This window comes from Euleptes europaea, chromosome 4, assembly GCF_029931775.1.
Source record: "Euleptes europaea isolate rEulEur1 chromosome 4, rEulEur1.hap1, whole genome shotgun sequence".
Classification (NCBI taxonomy): domain Eukaryota; kingdom Metazoa; phylum Chordata; class Lepidosauria; order Squamata; family Sphaerodactylidae; genus Euleptes; species Euleptes europaea.
This window is the reverse complement of record NC_079315.1, coordinates 87,848,582-87,870,863: the sequence shown is the minus strand read 5'-3', so window position 1 is coordinate 87,870,863 and position 22,282 is coordinate 87,848,582. Positions and strand designations below refer to the sequence as shown.

The 22,282-nt window shown below is 43.3% G+C and overlaps 2 protein-coding genes across 2 annotated transcripts in view; one reads left to right on the top strand and one right to left on the bottom strand.

Moving 5' to 3' along the window:
- Positions 1 to 7,224: 7,224 nt before the first annotated feature.
- On the bottom strand, positions 7,225 to 20,708 carry PTCD2 (pentatricopeptide repeat domain 2). The gene is made up of 10 exons (XM_056848576.1): positions 20,594 to 20,708; positions 18,767 to 18,859; positions 16,519 to 16,648; positions 15,091 to 15,208; positions 14,701 to 14,779; positions 14,399 to 14,490; positions 12,037 to 12,150; positions 10,711 to 10,785; positions 9,253 to 9,363; positions 7,225 to 7,511 (listed from the first exon to the last, which is right to left on the bottom strand). The coding sequence occupies exons 1-10, from the start codon at positions 20,706 to 20,708 to the stop codon at positions 7,287 to 7,289; spliced, it is 1,152 nt and encodes a 383-aa protein (XP_056704554.1). The 3' UTR covers positions 7,225 to 7,286.
- A 154-nt stretch (positions 20,709 to 20,862) lies between these two features.
- The window catches only part of MRPS27 (mitochondrial ribosomal protein S27), a 62,970-nt gene continuing 61,550 nt past the window's right edge, over positions 20,863 to 22,282 (top strand). The window contains exon 1 of the mRNA XM_056849017.1: positions 20,863 to 20,932. Within this exon, the coding sequence (XP_056704995.1) occupies positions 20,863 to 20,932 (70 nt within the window). The remainder of the gene's footprint in view (positions 20,933 to 22,282) is intronic.

Sequence of the window (22,282 nt, the reverse complement as noted above, 5' to 3'; positions counted from 1 at the left end):
GGTTTGGAAAGGGGAGGAACTTCAATGCCATAGAGTCCAATTGCCAAAGCTGCCATTCTCTCCAGGGGAACTGGTCTCTACTGGCTGGAGATCAGTTGTAATAGCAAGAGACCTCTAGCCACCACCTGGAGATTGGCAACCCTACCCCATGTCCCCCCTCCCAACCCTCCCACCAGTTGCCAGGCTTGGCCTGGAAACCTTACTCCCATTAGAGAAGGCATAGGGGAATTCCTGCCTGTACCAAGGGCCCCTGTTTGAATATTTGGCTGGCCAGATGATCTTAAGATTTCTTGAATACAGGGGCCAGTATCAGGGTGTTTTGGGAATATCAGCACAACTCCAGCTAAAGCTCAGGGTATGCCAGCACAGGGACTTACAGAAAACTGAGGAGGCAAAAGATCCAGTTTTCCAACTCAGCATTGTTGGTAATAGGTGAAAAGTCTAACAAAAACTAATTGATAAAATCCCTGAAGGTCAATTAACCATTTATACTCAAGTGTCTTTACATTCCTTTTCCTTGTCAGTACAAAAGCTTTTAAAGTGGGTATATAAATTATTAAACATAAATACATTATTTCTACTTTTTGGGTAAGAGTCTTTGCAATTTCATACCTAGCTATCTTAGTATTATGAAAGCCAACAAATGGTTCCTTTCCCCCCTTTGTAAAATGACTAATTCTTACTGTGCAATCCTAAACCTGTTTACTAGTTTACTAAGAAACAAGCCTCTCTGATCTCTCATTTCAGGGTCTCATAGAAGACTGAGGAGGAGATTTGAGGAGAGGAAGATTTGAGGAGGGAAAAGGTCCAGAGCTCTACTACTCAGTGCCTCAGAGCCAACGTAGTGTAGTGGTTAAGAGCGGCGGACTTGAATCTGAAGAACCAGGTTTGATTCCCCACTTCAACACATGAGCGGAGGACTGTAATCTGGTGAACTGGGTTGGTTTCCCCACTCCTACACATAAAGCCAGCTGGGTGACCTTGGCCTAGTCTCAGTTATCTCAGAACACTCTCAGCCCCACCTGCCTTACAAGGTGTCTGTTGTGGGGAGAGGAAGGGAAGGTGATTGTAAGCTGCTTTGAGACTCCTTAAAGGTAGAGAAAAGTGGGATATCAAAACCAACTCTTCTTCTTCCTCCTCCTAATTCCCCAACACTATGTGCCTAATTCATCTTCATCATTCTTCCTTGCAGCTCAAGGTAGTGTACATGCTTCTCTTTTCTCCCACTGTTTCCTTACAACAACCCTGTGAGGTAGGTTAAGTGGAATGTGAGTGTCCTAAAGTCACCCAGTGAGCTGCTTGGCAGAATGGGGATTTGAACCTGCCTCATTCAGATTCTAGTTTGACCCTCTAACCACTATGCAACACCGTTTCATGTCCTGTCCTGCTGTCCTGAAGAGGTACTAGTGTTTGGCTGAAAGCAACTATACTAAGTAAGTTGGTCCAACTACAGAGACGCAAGAAGCCCAGGTCCCTGTCAAGAGAAGCGATCAAGGCAAGATGGGAGATGCCTCATTGGCACAATCTTGTTCACTATATAACACATATAAAAGTTATTTTATACATATTAAGAGTTTGATGAGATTAACAAAAATATTACCCATGAGCTTCAACAGAGTTTGAGATTCAGTTGCTTATGAACATACAAATTGGCTTTCTGCAAAGTCCAACCATCGGCCTATTGGCAACCTCTCTCAACGGCCTCAGAACATAGTTAATACTTTCAAAAGGTAGACACCACAATCATGTTTCGTTATATCACACACAACTTCGTATTATTGATGTAATATGTAAAATCAACATGTTCATAATTTTATATGTAATACCTTCACTTTGTATTAATTTGATGCTGAGTACAGATTTATTAGTATATTGCCTATTCAACCAAACATATACTAAATTATATAAACCACTGTGCCCTCTACTGGCTGCTCTGCAGCAAAATACAAAAATGCAGTTTTACATGCATTAGGCAAAACTGCAGATTAAATTAAGAAATTAATGGAACACTGGACAAAACAAAACTACTGGTTTGGTTTCATTGCATCTTTTTCTTCATTTGACTTTCCCCCACTTTTTTCCTGCTTTTGTTTTCCAACTGGACTTGCATCTCTCTTAGTACCATTCTGTAGTGCTTTCTTTTACTTTGAAAGGGTGATTTAAATACAAGAATCTTGCTCAGTGAAGAAAAGTACTAAGACCATCAGGCGAGGCCTTGCTCTGAATCGCTTCTTTCCCTGGTTAGGCAGGTACTAATAAGGAGCAGGGCCTTTTCAGCAGTGGCCTCTTTCTTGTAAAATTCACATTAACAAAGAACCTCCTTAGGACAGCTCTGTTTGCACATTCATGAAACTAGCAGTCACTCTTGGATTTCAACGGGCAGTAGGGAAGTAAAATCAGGGAGTGTTTCATTCACAGCTGGTATTCTTATCCGATTTAATGTCATTAGTAAGGTTTGGGGAGTTTGATCATAATTATAAAATTTATTGATGATTTTTCAGTTTTGTTTTATTGTAAATTTATAGCTGTAAGATGATACTACATGGACCCAGCTAGCACCAAATACATTTAAAAAAGAATAGCATTTACAATATTTTTATTGAAAAGGTTACCAACTGGCCTGGAGAAAAGTCTCTTGTCTCATTAATAGAGGCTTAATGGGCTGTCATTTAAAAGGTGATCTCCATGCCATGAAACTCTTCAGCTGTCCATTTCACCACATTAAGACTCTATTAAAGGGACAGGGCATTTTCCTCCAGGCCAGCTGGCAACCCTACATACTGATTGGAGGTTTAATGTCTAGAGATATATAACTAGAAGAAGCCCCACTGATTTCAATGGACTTTACCTCCTAGGACACACATTTTAAGATTGCAGGTTTGAGATACCCGCTTTTGTTACTTTTTAGATCTAGCATAACTCTTGTGTGATAGCACCCATTCTTTATTTCCCCATCTGTGCCCACTTTCTACATATGGTCTTTTAAGCAAGCAGCGCTAAATCTCACAGAAGAATGCTCATGAGAAATACACAAATGGCTAATTAGCCAATTTGGATTGTAGCACCGGTGGATCAAGCATCTATTTGTGGCTTCAGGTTTTTCTGCAGCTCTCAAGATGAAAATGGACCCCCACCTTGCAGGTCATCTGAACTACTCATCTGTTCCTTTCCTAGACTCTTACATTAGACTGTTATATACGGTACACAGTTAACTTCTTCTGGGGCAGAACAATTGTCTTTCGATGTGGTTTTGTGCCCCTCTTCCACTGATCCCCTAATCTCTTCCCTGCATTCCCTTTCTCCACATTCTGTCTACTCCTGTTCCTCCTGGCCCATTCTCCTAACAGCACACCTGTCAAAAGAGAAAAAGGGATGTTAGCCAGATATTCTGGGGCTGTTTCTCTTGAAGTTCTAAAATAGCTACTTCTGTGGTTGCAAGCCACTTCTTTAGGAGTCAACTGCAGCAGTAATGTATAGGAACTATATTTTTAAAAAGGATTTGTCACACTGTATCCTCAGGAAAGGAAATCTTGAACCTGCAGCTGTTAAATTCTGGATACGACTTGTGGCTATGGATGAGAGACCCCAGGATAGAGTTGCAAGATTTCCTGTCTTGCATATCTTCACCATAAAGATTCAGGTTAAAGGGCTCATGATATGCTGCAGACACATGCAGTCATCCTGGCACAGACCATACTGATCCCAGCTCCAATCAAGCAATAAACACAATTTTAACTCCATCAGAATAAAGCAACTAAGCACAAAAGATCCAGGCTGCCAGATCAAGCCAATGGTCCATTTAGTGCACTCCTGCTTCCCCTAGTAGCCAGCCAAATATCTAGAAGGGTCACATGCAGAGGAACAGAGGCCAAAACATGCCCCCGTTGCTGCCCCCCTAGCAACTGGCATTCAAAAGTAAACTAGCCTCCATTGCCATGTCCTTTGTGTTGGAGTTTAGCAAGGATGGACAGTAGCTAAAATGGGATTAAAAGGCAAAGGCCACAGAAGCCAGGGGAGTTAATTCTAAGTGAACTTGCACAGATTGGAACCAGCATACCTTAAGGACCACCTATATGAACCTACCCAACCACTGTGGTCATCTTCAGAGGCCCTGCTTTGGGTGCCCCTATCACCTGAGGCTAAATGGGGGGCAACTCAAGTAAGGGCTTTCTCAGTCATGGCAACAAAACTATGGAATTCCTTCCTTTGTTCCCTTCCATCACTGTTTTCCACCAGCATGTAGAGACATATCTGTTTTGTTTGGTGTTCCATCACTTACTCTCACTGACCCCTCAAGGCAGACAAATACCTTCCTTACCCTGGGCTCTTGCCATGTTCCTGGTTGTGCATTATATTTGGCATACACCCACGATGGTCACAAATTGTTGAATAGCAGCATGCCAGATATGCACCTGAATACCAATTGTCTCTTGTGAATATCCTCAAGAATACTCTGAGCTTTGGACAAAGTCTTCACAGAAGCATCCCATTGTATGAATACTCCAGAATTAATTCACCTGATTAGGTCTGAATTAATTGAGGTATAACCTATATGACTCAAAGATGGAACCTGAGATTAAAGGGGTCAGGCTGGACCCCGATGAAACAGCCAGGGTCATGGATGCAACCCACAGAAAGGGTTAAATCAATGGCCAGGGTATGCTGGAGAGTCATCACATAGATTACAGCTGGGTAATTGGGGCGGTGGCAGCCTTAACTGGGGAAGGTTTCCCATTGGCCTGGAGAGGATGCCAAGGTCAGAGGAGGGCTGGTGTCCTTCCCCATCCATCTAATCAGCCACAGCTTTTAGGTTGTTTTCCAGACTTGAAATGGCCCCAGGTTATGGTTTCCCAAAGGGGCAAACAGCAGCTCCCTGGATCCATTCCAGGTTTATTTATTTATTAAAACATTCACATCCCACCTTTCCTCTTGGTTCAGGGTTGGGAAAATGGCACAGGAGGGGACTCCCCTGCCCTTGTGCCCTAGTCCCATTTTGAAGCAAGGCTGAACACCTGGAAACTGAGTTAAAAAAATAGTTTAGAGCTCCAGATCCAGGCTGGTTTGGACTTCAGAAAAGTTAGCAGTGGAGCTAGAACCTTTTCTTTTTTCCTCGGCTGAGCAGAAGACAAGGAGGAAAGAGTAATAACTTCTAACACCAGGACATCTGCAGTCAAACTGATACACACTAGATGGCATCTCCAAAAGTAGAAGCATAGCTGGGAGTGGGTGGGGCAGACTGGGAATCAGGGTGGGGCCTTGGATGGGCAGGGATGTTACCTTATGCTAGAGTCCAACATTTCTTACACTATGCCTGCTTTGGATATATCTAGGTTGTGTTGGCGAACCTATGGCACCCTATGACTCCGGCACGCGTAGCCCTCTGTGGGCACACGAGGGTAAATGGCTCGCTGCGGTTGCGTGAGAGGGCCAGGCGCACAGCAGCAGCGTCCGCCCCCTCCCGAGCCTCCCGTCCTTCAAAGGCCTCCCGGGTCTACATCTGGGCCCCTCCCTCTCAGCTGAGCTGCAGCCGTGGCTCAGCTGTTCCTGGGCGCGCGCTCTTCCAGGGCTCCAAAAGGCCACGTCTGGGCCCCTCCCTCTCTCAGCTGAGCTGCGGCCGCGGCTCAGCTGTTCCTGGGTGCGCGCTCGCCTCTGGACTCTGCCCCGCTCTTCCAGGGCTCCAGAAGGCTGCGTCTGGGCCCCTCCCTCTCTGTTGAGCTGTGGCCGTGGCTCAGCTCTTCCTGGGCGCGCTCGCCTCTTGGCTCTGCCCCACTCTTCCAGGGCTCCAAAAGGCTGCGTCTGGGCCCCTCCCTCTCTCTGCTGAGCTGCGGCCGTGGCTCAGCTCTTCCTGGGCATGCACTCGCCTCTAGGCTCTGCCCCGCTCTTCTAGGGTGGTGGCTGAGCAGAGGATGAGTCCTGGAGAGATTTGTAGCCTGCTTGGATGAAATTAGGCTGTTTATGAATGAAAAAGGGCAAGAATATCCACAGCTCACTGATATGGCCTGGCTTACCAACCTCATGTTTTTTACAGATTTTGCACAACACTTCAATGCACTGAACAAACAACTACAAGGTGTAGGGAAAACAGCAGAAATAATGTTTTGTGATATCAAAACATTTGAGAGAAAACTGCAGCTGAAATATTTTCCAAATTTAAAAATGCATTTAGAAAATTCTACAACATTTGCAGACAATCCTACAAGCCATCAGGAAATCTACAAGGAATTTTCTAGCATTGTAGCAGCTGCAAAGGTGAATTGTAGTAACAGATTTTTACAGTTCCATAAGATGGAGACAACCCTGTGTTTTCTTACTTCACCAGATAAAGCAAGATTTGAAGAACTTGATCTTTCCTGCCTACACTGGTTAGAGTTAGAAAATCTGGAAATGGAGCTAACAGAATTTCAAGAAAGCTCTATCTGGAAAAATAATTTCTATGACCTGCGTGAAACACTTGAGAAGATAGAAGGGATGACAAAGGACAGCACAGTTAGTTCTGAAAAGGAAATCCTTAAAGTGTGGAATTCTCTGCCAAATAATTTTAAGTCAATGAAAGCACTTGGGATTGCTTTCCTTACTTTGTTTGGATCAGCTTATGCTTGTGAGGAGCTGTTTTCAGCTTTGAATTATATCAAATCTGACACCAGAAACAGGCTAACAGATGACCTGAGTGCTGCATGTGTTGCTCTCAAAACTTACAAAGTATGAGCCAAGGTTAGACAAATTATCAGCATGCACACAACAGCAAAAATCACTTTAATTGTTCAAAAAATTTGATGATGTCCTCAAAGATGTCACAAAAATGGTGAATTACATCATGGCTCATGCTCTGAATTGTCGACAGTTTCAAGCACTTCTTGAGGAGGTTCAGGCTGAGCAGAGGACGAGTCCTGGAGAGATGCATGCCAAAAGCAAACTTTTACCTTTCAATGAAAAGTTGTTTGTATCATTGAAAGCTCTGTTATTGTGTTTTTCTTTTAAGGCAAAAGATGTGAATGTATGAGTTGTTTTTTCTAAACTAAAACCTCAGTATTCAGGTTAAATTGCCGCATTGGCACTTGGCGATAAATAAGTGGGTTTTGGGTTGCAGTTTGGGCACTCGGTCTCTAAAAGGTTCGCTATCACTGATCAGTCACTGATTTATTTGGTTGTATGTTTTTTGGTATGTGTTATTTGGGAGGAACATCAGAATCCATACAGGAAAGCAGCTTGAAGACCATGTTTATACACAACAGCGGCATTTTATTGGGTACAAATCCTAACAGGGAAAAGGCAGTCCGAACGTGGTTCTACTCAGCCAACAAAGCAGAGTGTAGTGGCTTGAATGTCCGCTGGCTTGTTTGTCTTTGCTTTAACAGCTGTGTGTAGCGCCTCTTTGTGGGTGGAGTCTGGCACAGCAAGTCATCCAGAGTCAGGGAAGTTATCTGTCCCGAGGCTTGCAGCTTGGCAAAGATTTCTTCAAAGTGGACACAAAGGGCTGGGTTTCCCTCCAGCTTATCCCTGGCTGCAGTCAGCTGTGAGAAGATCATGGCAAACAGGTCCACCATTATAAACTGAGTCATCATCTTCTATATACCACTCACAACCAAGCACTGGATCATGAAAATGTGGGAAAGAGATTCCCTCCTACACCTTGCGTGGCAACCCCTGGCCTGTTTATGAAACCACAAACCAAAACACCCTCCAAAAAACTAGTTTCCTTTTAGCAGCAGCCTTGCAGGTCACTACTCGTGCTGCATGGCTTGGGCTGATCCACAGGATCTTCCTGCTCAAAGGCCAAGTGCTGGAGGAAGTTTTACAGATAGTATATGACCAGGAAGTGTATTGATAGACCCTTCCTGTCTACTGATTAGTTGTAACTTACTGGATGAGAAATAAGCAGTCTTCCACAGCAGCTTAAATTGTGGAACTCCCTGCCCCAGGATGCGCTGATGGCTGCCAACTTGGAAGGCTTTAAAAGGGGAGTGGACACGTTCATTGGGGATAGGGCTATTCATGGCTACTAGTTAAAATGGATACTAGTCATGATGCATATCTATCCTCTACAGTATCAGAGGAGCATGCCTATTATATTAGGTGCTGTGGAACACAGGCAGGATGCTGCTGCTGTCGTCTTGTTTGTGGGCTTCCTAGAGGCATCTGGTTGGCCATTGTGTGAATAGACTGCTGGATTTGATGGGCCTTGGTCTGATCCAGAATGGCTTTTCTTATGTTCTTAGCTTCCAATTCAGGATCAGAATCCACCTGGTAGACTGCAAGAGTCCTTAATGACCATTTAACCAACCTCCTCAGATTCATTTTAAAGTCAAATTTCCATTTACAATTTCGAGGGAGAAATCTGTCAAAACTTAGCAAAATCATTGGCTCATTTCTGCTTTTCAGTGGAGGATGAGAAGTAACAGATTAGGGTGGGGTGTACCGGCCTGTAGAGAAATATGGCGATGGCTAAGCAATATGGCTGAGACAATGCAGAGCTCCTTGTTAGAACAGCTGTATTTGTTTTCAGGATAACACCCTTTCAAATCTGATTGTATAAGGTGACCTCTGAGTGACTCATCAATTGATAAGTCAAGTAGTATAAAAAGTTGATGTCCCTGTTATGTTGATTTATCCCAGGGGTCCCAACTCTTTTTGAGCCTGTGGGCACATTTGGAATTTTGAGGGATGGTGGTGAGCGCCACCCTAAAAATAGCTTCCACAGGAGGCAGAAACAAATCAGAAATGGTTTCTACAGGAGGAGGAGATACTCCTCCTTATGCCACCTGGGAAGAAGGAAAGCCTCAAGGGGGGATAGAACCATACACTAAGGGAAGCAGAGGTGCTTTCTCAGTCCTTTTGATCCTCCAGTGGAAAACTCTTTCATTTTAATGAGGGCAGCCAATAACAACCCCTGCCTTACAATGGCTCCACCCATTTTCTGAAAAACTTGACAGGCACCAAGGAAGTTCTGGCTGGCACCAGGGCACCTGCGGGCACCTTGATTTACCCTATAATAGTGGCAAAACTGCAGCAGTGTAGAGATGCAAGTTCTGAAGAAAAACAGCCAACAGATGTTCCTGTTCTTACCTGCAACAAAGAGGACTAGAAATGTCATGTTACCAAAAAAAAAAAAAAAGTGTGTGTGTGTGTGTGATAGAGATTTTGCAAAGTTCTGGAGCCACCTGTTAAGACAAAGACACGAGAGGAAGAAGGCCAGGGTGCCAAAAAGAGACCTTACTTTCATCAGTCGGCTTTCACTATAGCAATGCCACTTACCACCTCAATGGAGAACTCAGGTCTTTTCACAAAATCAGAAGCGCTGTCTGAAGCCCGTTCCAGTGTCTGGACAAGGCCTTCTAGGTCTCTGGATTTGGCCTGAAGAAGAACCTTCAAACAAAAGCACCACCAGAAGTCAAATTTTAATTGGACTGTGTGGGGGGAAAAAAAGCGCTTTCACATCTAGCAGATCCAATACTTGTGCGGAGAGGAAAAGCACAAACTGAAAATCTTCACAGCCATCGATGACCCTGTATAAAATCTCACCTAATAAAACAGGTGGGAAGATACAGGAACCAGCTTCCAAGATGGTGACTAGATAAGAGCTTCTGTTTCAGTGCTCTGCAAGCTCTGACTTTTCCTGCTCACTGCTGTTATCCAGCTGGCTCAGCTGTTGAATACTGGATAGGATCCAAGGAAGTGAATAACTGGGACTGGATACTTAACCAGGAAACACTGTCATGCAGTCAACATGTAGTACTATTAAAAAGTCCATATTTATGGGACATGGACAACATGGGGTACCAATTGCCTTTCACAACAGTCAGACCTTGCAAACCAGGCATGCAGAAGCCTATTCGAAACCCAGGTCATTCAGACAAACCATGGCAATGTGTATATTGCAAAAGCAGGGTTTTGTCCCAATTTCAAGTAGCAAGCTTGCTGATGGCAGCCTGTTTACTCCCATGCATCTCTCCCTACCAACAACACACAACATTCTGGTCCTTACACTGTGATGTTTTCCGCAGCGGCTTTGTTTTTCCTTCGCCCCTCTTTCCCTCCACTTCCTATGTCATTTGCTCATCTTCTAAGCCGTGATGTTCTCCATTTCTATCCCTCAAGGTTTTATTCCTCAGTTACTTCCTACTTTGCCTCTTGCTTTGACTGCTATGTCTCTAGCCTTTCTGTCCCCCCTCCCCACTTGCCTATCTTGTGAGGTATCCTCCCTCCACATTCTCCAGTCCTCATAGATCCTCCTCTCTCCAGGATCTGTATGAGCTAAACTGATTTTTCTAAGAGATGATGGGTTGTTACATGTCAGTCACTCTATGTCTCACAGTTTCTATAGAATCTTTTGTGCACTGAATGTTTGAGAACATTCCATGACAACACACCCCTCTGCTAATCTTTGTCATTTTCTGCCACTCCATAAAACCTCTGAGTACTTTAATGTTCTATATACAAACACTGTGTCAATTTTTTTACAGTATAAAGGGGTAGCTGTTTACATATTTTCAATTCAGCTCTGTCTACAGAATACTGCAGTGTCTGTCTGCAGAACACATTTCACGTGTTCAAATGTGAGGATAAAAGCAGATAGTGGATTTTTTTCAAATTAGTACAGAATAAAGTAGGACTTTGCAAATTCTAAAATTGTTCATGACAGTGAATAGTCCTTCAGTTACTGACCCTCTCTTTCCATGTTCAAGATGAGTACGCAAAATCTGACAGACTTACTTTTAGATTACTGCATATTCTGCTTCCTGTACTCATGATGTGAGAAAAAAAGGAATGGGCTTTTGTGACATCATTCTAAGAGGAAGAAGAAAACAGAAATAATCATCAAACCATATTCAAAAGAAGACTGAGCTTAGTATTTAATGCCTTATACTGCCTGCCAATAATATATTCACGTCTCCTATTGCACATCTTTCTCATCATTGCAAGAGAAAGAACTCTGCCACTTTAAAAGAAATGTGCTGCAATTTTGTTTTGATAGGCACTTTGTCTCTGGAAATGTCCAGTCAAGTCTGTAAACCTGTCCTATCATTTCAATTTGTCCACATCTATGGGACACACCCAAAGTTTGGAACTAGCACATAACAAGTTTACTGCAAAAAATGTTTGCCATAGATTAATGGGGGATGACCAATTCCTGTGATCTCATGGGGACTATTATTTAGATGCTAGACTGGGCGTCAAACCAATCTGACCCCAGGCATAGTGTGTCACTTTCTGACAGTGCTGAAGGCTGTAGCTCAGCTTGGACCCGGTGCCAGCAGTTCATGTCTGAGAGGCAACAGGCAAACACTGTGCCCATCACCTTCCACCTCTGCTGACAAATGGGAACGAGCAAAGCCCTTGCAAATGAATGGGACCATGGAGTGAAGGAAGCGAGCAAGGAAGGAAGCGAGCAAGCAAGCAAGGAAGAAATGTGACAACTCTACCATCTCATCTCCTTTTCCCACTGCTGGGAGGAGTTAGCCTAACTGCAAGTGAGCCATTATCCCACATTTTGAGAACCACCGGCTTAAAGGGATGTGGCTCATTGGTGAAACACCTGCTTTGTGTGCAAAAGATCCTAGGTACAACCCCCAGTGTTTACAGTAAAACGCTTTTTTAAAGTGGACATTTCTTGCCCTAAGACCCTGGAAGCTACAGCCAATCACAGTAGATGATGCTGAACTAGGTGGACCAGTGGTCAGATACAATACAACGTAGCTTCATATGCTATAGGGGCCACTTCTGACTTATGAACACTGCTCCATTAGTGACCCCTTTGTCTTAATTCTCTTTGCTCAAGTTTTCAAACGATTGAGGAGTTGAGCCTCTTTGGCATGTGATTTCCAATTGAAATCACAACCCCAACAAAACAAAATCCAGCTGGTAAAATTCAGACAGAGATGCTCCAGTAAACATTTGTATGGCCGCAATGCATTTTAAAAGTCCCTAAGAATGACAGCAAAAAGGTCACAGTAAAAAGAATACCGGTACTGCATGTTTTAGTCTATGGACAGACCCAAATAACCCAGGTAATAAGACAACTCCTCCCTCCATCAGCACCTGTTTCAGAGCAAATGCTACTGCAAAGTAGTACACTCTTCTTGGCATTGGGTCTCCTTTGAGTTGCAGGTCTTCCAGCAATGTAGTACAAATCTTGCAAGACTCTGAGCTGTTCTGTGTAACAGAAGATTTTAGCACACATGTGATCACAGTACACAGGGTATTGAAATTGTTCATGTACTTCTCCATGACTTAGAAATCTGAAATTTTACATATTGTAGCACCATCGCAAAAGAAGCTCTCATGGAAGAGTAGGAAATGGTGTTGTCGGGTAACTTTATCTTGGCTTAGAGAACATTAGCAGCTAGGTTCCATCAAAGGGGTTGCAGGACCACTTCCTAGACTTCAGCCTTCCTAATAAGGGACTGCCAGGTGCAAGCACTAGTACCGAGCTGGCATGACTCAGCCTGATTGCCAGATGATACCCATACTGGGAGACTGCACCTAAGCAGGTCATAAAGTATAAGAGGAAGAGGAAGCAATAGCAAAGGGGGCTTCGCTGGAGACCTGGAAACAGTTGTTCCTGTAGGAAGCCCCCAACAACTAAAGGCATGTAAGAAACTGACATTATGTATATTGTGGCTTGTTGTCTTTCCTGTAATTAAAATATATTTGTGTTGCCAAGGTACCTTGCCCCACTGAGCTTCTTTTGACCACCCAAATCTATTTAAAAGAACCCTTGCCTCAGACAAGAAATCAGCCTCTGGCAAAACACATATACACATACTCCAGAAGTATGCAGGTTACTACAAAAACCTGAAGAAGGTCATCAGGTAATTTGTATGAATGTCCCTCTAAGTGGCAGAATGACAGTATTTCTGAAATGGTTATGATACTCCCAAGCCCCAGAAATATTATAGAATCAGAGTTGGAAGGGACCAACAGGGTCATCTAGTCCAACCCCCTGTACAATGCAGGAAATTCACAACAACCTCCCCCACACCCCTAGTGATCCATACTCCATGCCCAGAAGATGCCCTCCATCTCATGATCTGCCTAAGGTCATAGAATCAACATTGCTGACAGATGGCCATCTAGCCTGCTTAAAAACCTCCAGGGAAGGAGAGCTTATCACCTCCTGAGGAAGCCTGTTCCACTGAGGAACCGCTCTAACTGTAAGAAAATTACAGATGAAATCTGGCACACACATACTTCCTACTGAATATTAGAAATCTCTCAAAGGCAGACATCTCTATCCCTAGAAATGCAGGAATACACAAAACTGTACCACCGAACAAATAAAGTGGTACATCTAGGACACCCATAAACCTGAAACTGGGACCCCACACAGCCCAAGAATGACGATTACTAGAAATGACTGACTGAAAATAGAACTTTAAATTTTTTAAAAACTTTCATTACATTTTGGAGCATGACTGTAACAGGAAGCTGGCATTCTAGCACAAAGCAAGTTAAGTCACTTCCAGATGGAACATTGGGTTGAAGGAGCTGTGACCTCTTCAAACTTGTATTTGGAGAACAGGGCAGTTTGCATTTGCTACTAAGAACATATATGGATGCCTGCAGAATGAAAGCTTAATTTACTAATTGATTTGTACCTCCTAAGGATAGCTTCTTCTATGGGCGGAAACATAACACAAAATCAAAAAGCAACGGATTATGATTTCTCACATACATATGCCCCATTAACCCTCGTGAGGTAGAGCTGAACAGCCACTTGCTCATGCATGGCATATACCTTATGCAAATATTGGTGATAGTGCAATAGGGGAGGGGGGGGGTTGTAAAAAAAAAGGGCCACTCCTCGCTATGGAGGCTTGCAGAGAAGACCCAAAAGGCAGCCAATATACTCCGCCATGCTCACTGATGATGTCATCACTGTGCGTGTGTTTGTTGTTTGCCCTGCTGCTTTCTCTGTCAGCCTCTTTGAGAAGAAGCTGGCAGAGAAGCCGGCAAGTGGGACTGCAGAGAAGGCGGCAGGGCAGCTGGTCTACTCCGTCGCGCTTTCTGCTGATGTCATCAGCAGGCGTGACAGAATATATTGTCTGCCTTCTGCCTTCTCTGCTGGCCGCATTGCAAAGAGATCAGCCAGAAAGAGCTGTTGGTATGCCTTACTGGCACAATAAAAGCCCTGGGTGGGGGGAGATGTCTTAAATGCCTTTGCCTTGAACCCAGTATGTTTTTTAAAAACGTTTTTATCTAAAAGTCTCCTGGCTTCATCAATTACTGTTTGAACCTTATATTCATTGATTTGGTTGCAAAGCAAAATGAATTTATAGAAGTCCTTAAGACGACTGTAATACAACCAATTGGGAAAAGCAACTTTGGGATACTAAAGGGACACTTTAAAAACAAGTTTCTCACACACAGCAACTTAACAATGCTTCCTAAACAATTTTACCAGTTTGTAGCATATTGCAGATGCAAGCAGATAGGTCTCTTTGTTGAATTTTACCCGTTGCCTCTTCATTTCTAACAGCACATCCAGAGCACCTGTCAAAGAGACTTTTTATTACGGGTAACGACAAGATAACGACAAGCTCTTACAGCTCTTTAGCCCCCAACAGCAACCTCAAAATATCTTGCTAAACTAAAAGATCAAACAATTTGCATGTTAATTATAGCTTAACATTATATTCATGTGTATACTGGACGCAATTTCACTGTAAAATAATACATTCCTTTCGGGCATATGTTACTCACATTCATAATGACCTTTTACAAACAGCAGATCCATCAAAATATTGAATGACGTGCTGTCAGAGAAGAAGCCACGCAGAGCCTGAAGAATATAAATACGATCAACTGGAAAAAATGCTGCAGAAATTAGCAATAACTACACCCAAGCAACTGTCCATACTGCAGTCATTGCGCCCTTGTGGTGGAGCACTGTCACGAATCTAGAATCCAGGCTTTCAACTTTCAGTTTAGATCTGTGTGGAACCCTCATGTTCGTCAAAGCCCATGGAGTCTTGAGTAACTACAATTCATTTTAAGGAGATTTGCACCTGGAAAAGTTCTGGTGGGTTGCACCAGTGAAATAAAAAGCAGCGGCAAGGGATAAAATATGTGATAATATACTGAACTTCTTACCAGATCTTTTATTAGTTCTACTGCAGGTGCTTCGTGGTCCAGTTCATAACACAGTCTCATAAAAACAGGGCCAAATTTAAACTCCCCAAAGGCCACGTTTTTGTTTTCTGCATGGTACCTGAGTAAAATATATTAGGGGTGGGTAGGTGATTTGCTTTTAAAAGAACACGTCTGTGAAAGGAAAAAAATAAACACTGAAATGAAACCTTCCAGGAGATGGGAAACTACATGCATAAGGAGACACAGGCCAATTGTACAGAAGAAACCAGGGGAAGTCAGCTGTCACCACTTATACAAGCTAGGTAGTATTTGAACACACAGGTTCGAAGAGTCTCTACACACAACCATACAGTTCAGGAGCTCAGAGCTAAAGGACCAAGAACTTCTCTCTCCCTCCAAGAAGACTCCTGTCAGCTCTCCACACTCCGCCCACTGCCGACTGGCACTGGCTGACAGTACCTAAGTCGCAGAGTTTACTTTTTTTAATCCTGTATCCGTCGCATCAGCCATGGAAATATCATGGAACACAGAAAATATGAACAGCAGCGGATTTAATTTTCCAGAAGGGCAGCTCATTCCTGAACCTTTCAGTGGCTGGGGATGACGTGGCCGAAGAGCTGCTGCGGTATCTCCAAAGAGGTTCCCCGGCCTCCAAAAGGCTTCAAAAAGCATTTTTTAATTTAATTTTTTTAATGGGGCATTTCCCCCCACTGTGAACAGTGAGGCTGTGCCAGGAAAAAAATGGGGCAGCAATGCTGTTCCTGGAGGGGGCGTCGCTGGGGGAGCGGCATGCAGCTCCGTGGCACTCAGGCGCTGATGAGCACCCGCTGCCAGCGTTCCTCTTATCAAGGAATAAGAGGCACTTATGCTGGCGGCGGGGTCACGCTGCCTCCTAAGCCCAATCGACCCTAAAGCTCAGGAATGAGCCCTCTCTGTCACTGACTTAACAATGTCCAGTCTTGGATGGCAGCATAGGCCATGTTTCCCCCCGCCCCTTTATTATTTTGCATTTCACAGTATTTCCATGCAGTGGACCTCAGGGAAAGGATCTAATTTGACAGTATTTACTCAGGCATACAATGTTCTTATAAAAAAACACTGAATCTGAATAATTTCTTGGCTGAGTCAATCAAATCAAAATCATTTACTTAGCCTTATGGTAAAATTGTACTGGTCTCAGAACAAAGACATGGAGAGATGCCAAGCCCAGACAGGTAACCAAAAACAAAGCATTTTACTTCAACTCTAAATGCCTTTGACCGATGACTCAAATCCTGGCATACAGCGACAGCTTTGAAATGTAAAATAATTAGGATTGAGCTCTTAAAAGATCTGAATGTTCCTTACTAGCTGTCACATGGTCTGTATACTTCAGAGTAAAGCCAACACATGAATGAAAGAGTACAACATTACTCTAATGGATTTTACCTATATATAACCTTCTTGGCTACTTCCACGTCACTTTTTGTCTGGCACAAATGCAGCAACATTTTCAATTCATCTTTGAGAATCAGCCTATTTTTTGTTAGCTTCTCTTCAATAGTATTAAAATACGTATCTGAAATTAAATGGGTAAATCAGCGTTTTACAAGATACAGTTTGGCCAGTCAGCACAGCAACATAGTCAATCTAAACTTCTCTGATCTTTATTTGGTGTCCCATGCTGTCTAACGTTCTCCTCAGAATAGAGTTGGGAATGGGGTCACTGGAAGTGCACAATTGGTACCAAGCAGTGTACTATTGGTTTAAGTTAAACTTGAACCCTCTTGGATTATCTCCTTTAATTCTTTTAGACAACATTTGTTCAGGGTTGGCAGAAGCTGTTGAGAAGCAACTACAATCTTATGGGCTTTCTGCAATCTTCCAGCTCTATGCCATCTTGGGTTCTTGGGAGCTAAAGAAACAATCAAAGAATCTGACATATAGCTCTTCAGGTTGAATTAGCCTGGGACTAATCTTAACCAAAGAACCCCATGGCGCAGAGTGGTAAACTGCAGTACTGCAGTCAAAAGCTCTGCTCACAACCTGAGTTCGATCCCAAGGGAAGTTGGTTTCAGGTAGCCGGCTCAAGGTTGACTCAGCATTCCATCCTTTCAAGGTCGGTGAAATGAGTACCCAGCTTGTTGGGGGTAAAGGGAAGATGACTGGGGAAGGCACTGGCAAACCACCCTGTAAACATAGTCTGCCTAGTAAACATTGGGATGTGACGTCACCCCATGGGTCAGGAATGACCCGGTGCTTGTACAGGGGACCTTTACCTTTTTAATCTTAACCAGTGGTAGGAAATAATGGTCAAAATTTGGTTCCAGCAAATTACCCCTATGCCTTAGAATTTCCTAAATATTGCAGAACATTTATTTTGGCTGTTTCAATATTCTACCTTCAGCAAGTATTTATTTATTTTATTCCATTTATACCCCGCCCTCCTTTGGCAAAAACCAGGGCGGCTTCCAACAACAAAAATACAATCATAATAACTTACAAGAATTTCAAAGTTAACAGTATTCTACATTTATAATGATAAAATCACTTCTGGTTACATAATAAAATAATTTCTAATTAATACTCAGCATTTTATTCCTTCCATCTCTATAGCAATGTGGCACCCGCAATGTTGTGATCAGATGTCAATTTCAGGGGAAAGTGGGAAACTCAAAAAATGACTGGCCGGGACCATGTTTTGCCAACTGAATGCTGTGGAAACAGTTGAACAGGCGTTACCTCAACGTTCGTTTTATAAGGATTTTAATCCCTGTATATTACCTCTATTTTATCTAAGTTTCCAGGCGGGTCTAATGGATTTTATGTACCCATTCTTCTTGCAGATTGCTTTAATGATTTCACTCTTAAGGTGGCCAAATGTTGTGCTTTGTCTCAGCTGATGCTTCAATTCTTTTATTAACTGCTTGTATAACTAAAATTAGCGCTTAACTAAGAATTTTTATTGTTTATATATGTTTTATTTGTATTTAGCTTGTGGCCTTATGGTGGCTGATCTTTGATCATAATAAATGAAATAATAATATTAGTAGTAGTCATCATTAGTAGTCAGGGCCACAGGAACAGCACTTTGGACCTGGGGAGATGAAAAAGTCCTGCTCTGAGGGTAGGAATCCTTCCGCACACAGAGCTGCTCTGCTGGCTCCAAGCCAGTGGTTAGCTAATAGCGGTCTTACTTTTAGGGAGGGATCCCTCGTGCCCATCTTTGTAAGCATCTTCTGGGAACAAGAGCAAAGCATTTGCTCCACTCGGAACATGCAAGATGGAGCTCTCAAGATTAAATCCACAGTAGGTCAAGAACAATCTCCCTCGTTCCATCTACCTTTCCATGGAAAACAGCCATGTTTCCACCTTGTTTTGTTGTGAGCAAAATATATGCTACATCTTGGCCTTTCCTGTCGCATGGAAGTGGGGTGGGGGAGAGCTTCTCCAAGGGGTAATACAATCACAGAAGAGGTCACGGCACTATCATTGCTTGCAATGGATCATGGCTGTGGTGATAGTGCTGCCTAAACAGAGAATTATTGCCATGGGATGTGTGGGTGCAGAAGAGGGGCTAACCCAGTATGCTCAGTATAATCTGTCCTGACTGCAGTAACTGTACTGAGGTAGGAAAATGTTCAGAATTCTCAAATATTGTACCAGCTATATATGGATTTAAGCATGAAGTTAATACCTTTCTCGCCATATAGTCGATACCCAATTGCCAACTTCTGTTGCTGAAATTCATGTAACCTCAGAATGTCTTCGGTTAACAGATAACGTTTTGCTAGAAAATATAACAATAAAAAGGAGATAATCAGAACATGTCAGATATTTAAATTTTGAACCTTAAACTTCATTTAAATTTAACTCTGAATCAAGGAATCTGAAGTTTCAACTACCAAAATTATAAATATCTACCTTTCTAGGTACTATAATAAGAGTGTGCTGTGAGGATTCATTTATATAGATAATGCAGTTCCTTGACCAAAATGTTGTCAAACGTTCTCCTACATTGATAAGCTTAAAATGAAATCTTCTTGCTCACTCTAAGAATTCTGTACCTTCCATAAGGGCTTGGTCAACAAGTAATTTTATCAGGGGGCCTGAAAGAAATGGTAGGCCCCACCTCCGTAACAAGTACCAGGGTCACAGCTAGGGTTGCCAAGTGGCTTAGAATGGCGGGCAATTGCCTGCCAACCCATTTGCTGGCTGACAGCAAGGATCACATGCATCACTTCCAGAAAGCTGCAGCATGACAGGATGATTAACCACGGCACCACCCTGGTTCTACTGACTGACATGGGTATGCATCTGGAATTGTACTAAGAAGTTCCACTTTATTCTACAGCTAACTCTGACGTAAGTATGCATAGGACATGCTCCCTGAGGAAAGGAATACTTAAATACATCATTACTACTATTTTCTTCATGGAGAAATGATGGGACTTGAATGTTACCAACAGGATTGGTGGCTCAAATGGGCTCCAAACAAGTTTCTTGCAGAATCAGTCATCAGAGTGTTTGACTAGAGATGGGGAGACGTAGGATCAAATCCCAACATGTACACTGGATGATCTTGTGCTAGTCTTTTTTCACCACCAACCTAAACTACTTCACAAGGTTGTTCGGATAAAATGAAGGGGGGGGGGGTTTAAAAAGCAATAAATTTAAGGTACACACCTGGGTTTCTGGATCACACCGGCCTGTACCCCCCCCCCAAATAAAATAAAAAGTAATCCAAAATAATGACTACCAGTTTATACTTGCACTTAAACTGATGTTAGCAAGGCAAATCCCCGGAATTTAAAACACATCTCTTATGAAGTTCGTTGAAACCTTCTATATTGAAACCATACACATACCCTGAAAATGGCTGCAGGCAGCTACACTGATTTCATTTATACTTGTAAGGCTAGGTATGCCATGCTAGAGAGCCAGCGTGGTGTAGCGGGCAGGGTGTTGGGACTAGAACCCAGGTTCGAATCCCCACTCTGCCATGGAAACTTTCTGGGTGACTTTGTGCCAGTCGCACACTCTCAGCCTCGACCTTGGCAAGTATTTGGATGGGAGACCTCTGAGGAATACTAGGGGCGTGACACGGCAAACCACCTCTGAACGTCTATTGCCTTTAAATCCCTACGGGGTCGCCATAAGTCAGCTGTGACTTGACGGCAAAACAGAATAAAAAATTAAAAAGCGCCATGTCAATTTACTGCGGATAGCTGCAGCTTGCACTCTTCCTTTTAACATTCTCGTTGCTGCTCGATGAAACAAGCAGAAGAATGCATGCGGAAGTTGTTACCTAACGTGCAAGATTAGGGACTGACGCTTGGCAGAAACAGAGCCCTGCGAGAAGGGCAGCCGTCCCTTAATTTCAGGACTACAAGCCCCAAGACGCTTCATTCCGCTCAGCCAAAGAACGGCTATCAGGAGGCCGCAATGTATGATGGGACATGCAGTTCTCCGTTGCAGCGTCCACAGCACCAGGGCAGACGTTCGACCCCCCCCCCTTCCGTACCTCCTTGGGGGCATTTCCAACAACTGGACGCGAGAGCGAGTTGCCTACGCAACAGGGAACGTTTGATCGCCTCCCTCAGAATTCGATTGGAACCTTCAACAACCGCCGTCGTCATCCCGGCTCCAGAACGTACCAAGGGAGGGCGGGGGGGGCCTCCCACACTGCGCCCTGGCCCCGCCTTCATTGGCGGGTCAGAAGGAGGAGCTAGCGGTGGCGGAGATTCCTCGTTCTTCCCCCCGACTCGGGTCAAAGGGTTGGTTCGCGCTGCAATGGCGGCGCCCGTGTTCCAACGAGGGTTCCCGTGGAGCAGGACTGCGGCGCGAGCGTGGGCTGCGGCAGGTGGGTGGACGCTGCGGGCGGGACCTTTTCAGGCGGTCTGCCCGTTTCTTTCGAACGGCAGGGAGGTCGCTCCCGTCGGTTGGATCGCCGTTGCTCAGGAACGGCTGTGCTGCCTTTAGTTGCTGTACGAGGGTACGCAGGAACAGCCCTGCTAGACCAATCCAGACGTTTATGTAGTGTCTGTTTCCGCAACCAAATGCCCCCAAAGCTTCCCACCCGCTATTGTCCCCCAGCAGCCGGGGTTCCCAGGTAGACACCCTTTCAATGTGAATACTTAGCCGTCATTGCTAGTAGCTATAGGTGGTGCTTTGTCAAATCTCCCTTTAAAACCCTTTAATCTAATGGCTATTAGTACATTGTGAGTTCCACAAGGTAATTTTTTTTTATTGCTTTCCCCATAAAATACAATCCATCTTATTCGGTATTTCATAAAGCTTATCATTCCATATATCAGTAAATAACAATATATAGCTTAATGCATACCTTCATTGATTAAATACATATAATAATTTCGACTCCCCCCCCCCACCAGTTTCCTCTAACCTATTCTTAATCTAGTCACTCCCTTATAATAAAAATTGTCTATTCTTACTAGACTGGTATATAATTATTTATAATTGTCTATTTGTTTCTAACATCCACTATATACCCATATCATATATAACCTAATCACTAGTATTATCAATTAAGATTAAAAAAGAAGAAATTTAAAATGCCATTAGGTTACATAATAGCTCCCCAAAAAAGAATAGATCTATAAATTCATTACATTAATAAGTATGTTAAAAAACTCATCATTATTCTCCCACACCTCCCCATTCTCCCATCATTTCAGTACCCTCCAACCCATTTAACCCTTCTTAAATGACTTTTTCTGTCTAAGATTTACCACAAGGTAATTGTTGATCCAAGAAGTACTTTATTTTGCTTGTCCTGAATCTACCACCCTTAAACTTGTTGTTCCTAGAATTTAGCATAGAGGAGAAAAGGTTTTCCATATTTGTGTTTGCTACACCACTTATAATTTTACAAATTCCTATCACCATTTATAATTTTACAAATTTCTATCATGTCTCTGTCTCGTTAACCTGAAAAGCAGCACACTCTTTAGCCTTTCCTAAAGAGAGATGTGCCAGATTGTGGGTTTCAACACCAGATCATGGGAGTAAGAACCCTTGAAAACTCAGTTGAGCCTTTCACAAACTTGAGCTGCCCACCCAACTGGATTTTGCTGTGTGTAGACTCCTTTGAAATGTGGTGTTGGAGGAGAGTGTTACGGATACCTTGGACTGCCAAAAAAACAAATCAGTGGGTTATAGATCAAATCAAGCCTGAACTGACCCTAGAAGC

What these genes read in the sequence shown, in the direction of transcription:
- PTCD2 (XM_056848576.1), bottom strand. Translation starts at nt 20,708, where the DNA reads ATGACGACGGCGGTTGTTGAAGGTTCCAATCGAATTCTGAGGGAGGCG. An exon ending in TGTAAAAGGTCATTATGAAT is followed by an intron (nt 14,491 to 14,700) that starts GTGAGTAACATA and finishes TCTCTTTGACAG; the next exon opens with GTGCTCTGGATGTGCTGTTA. An exon ending in GAATATGCAGTAATCTAAAA is followed by an intron (nt 9,364 to 10,710) that starts GTAAGTCTGTCA and finishes TTTTGTTTGAAG; the next exon opens with GTTCTTCTTCAGGCCAAATC.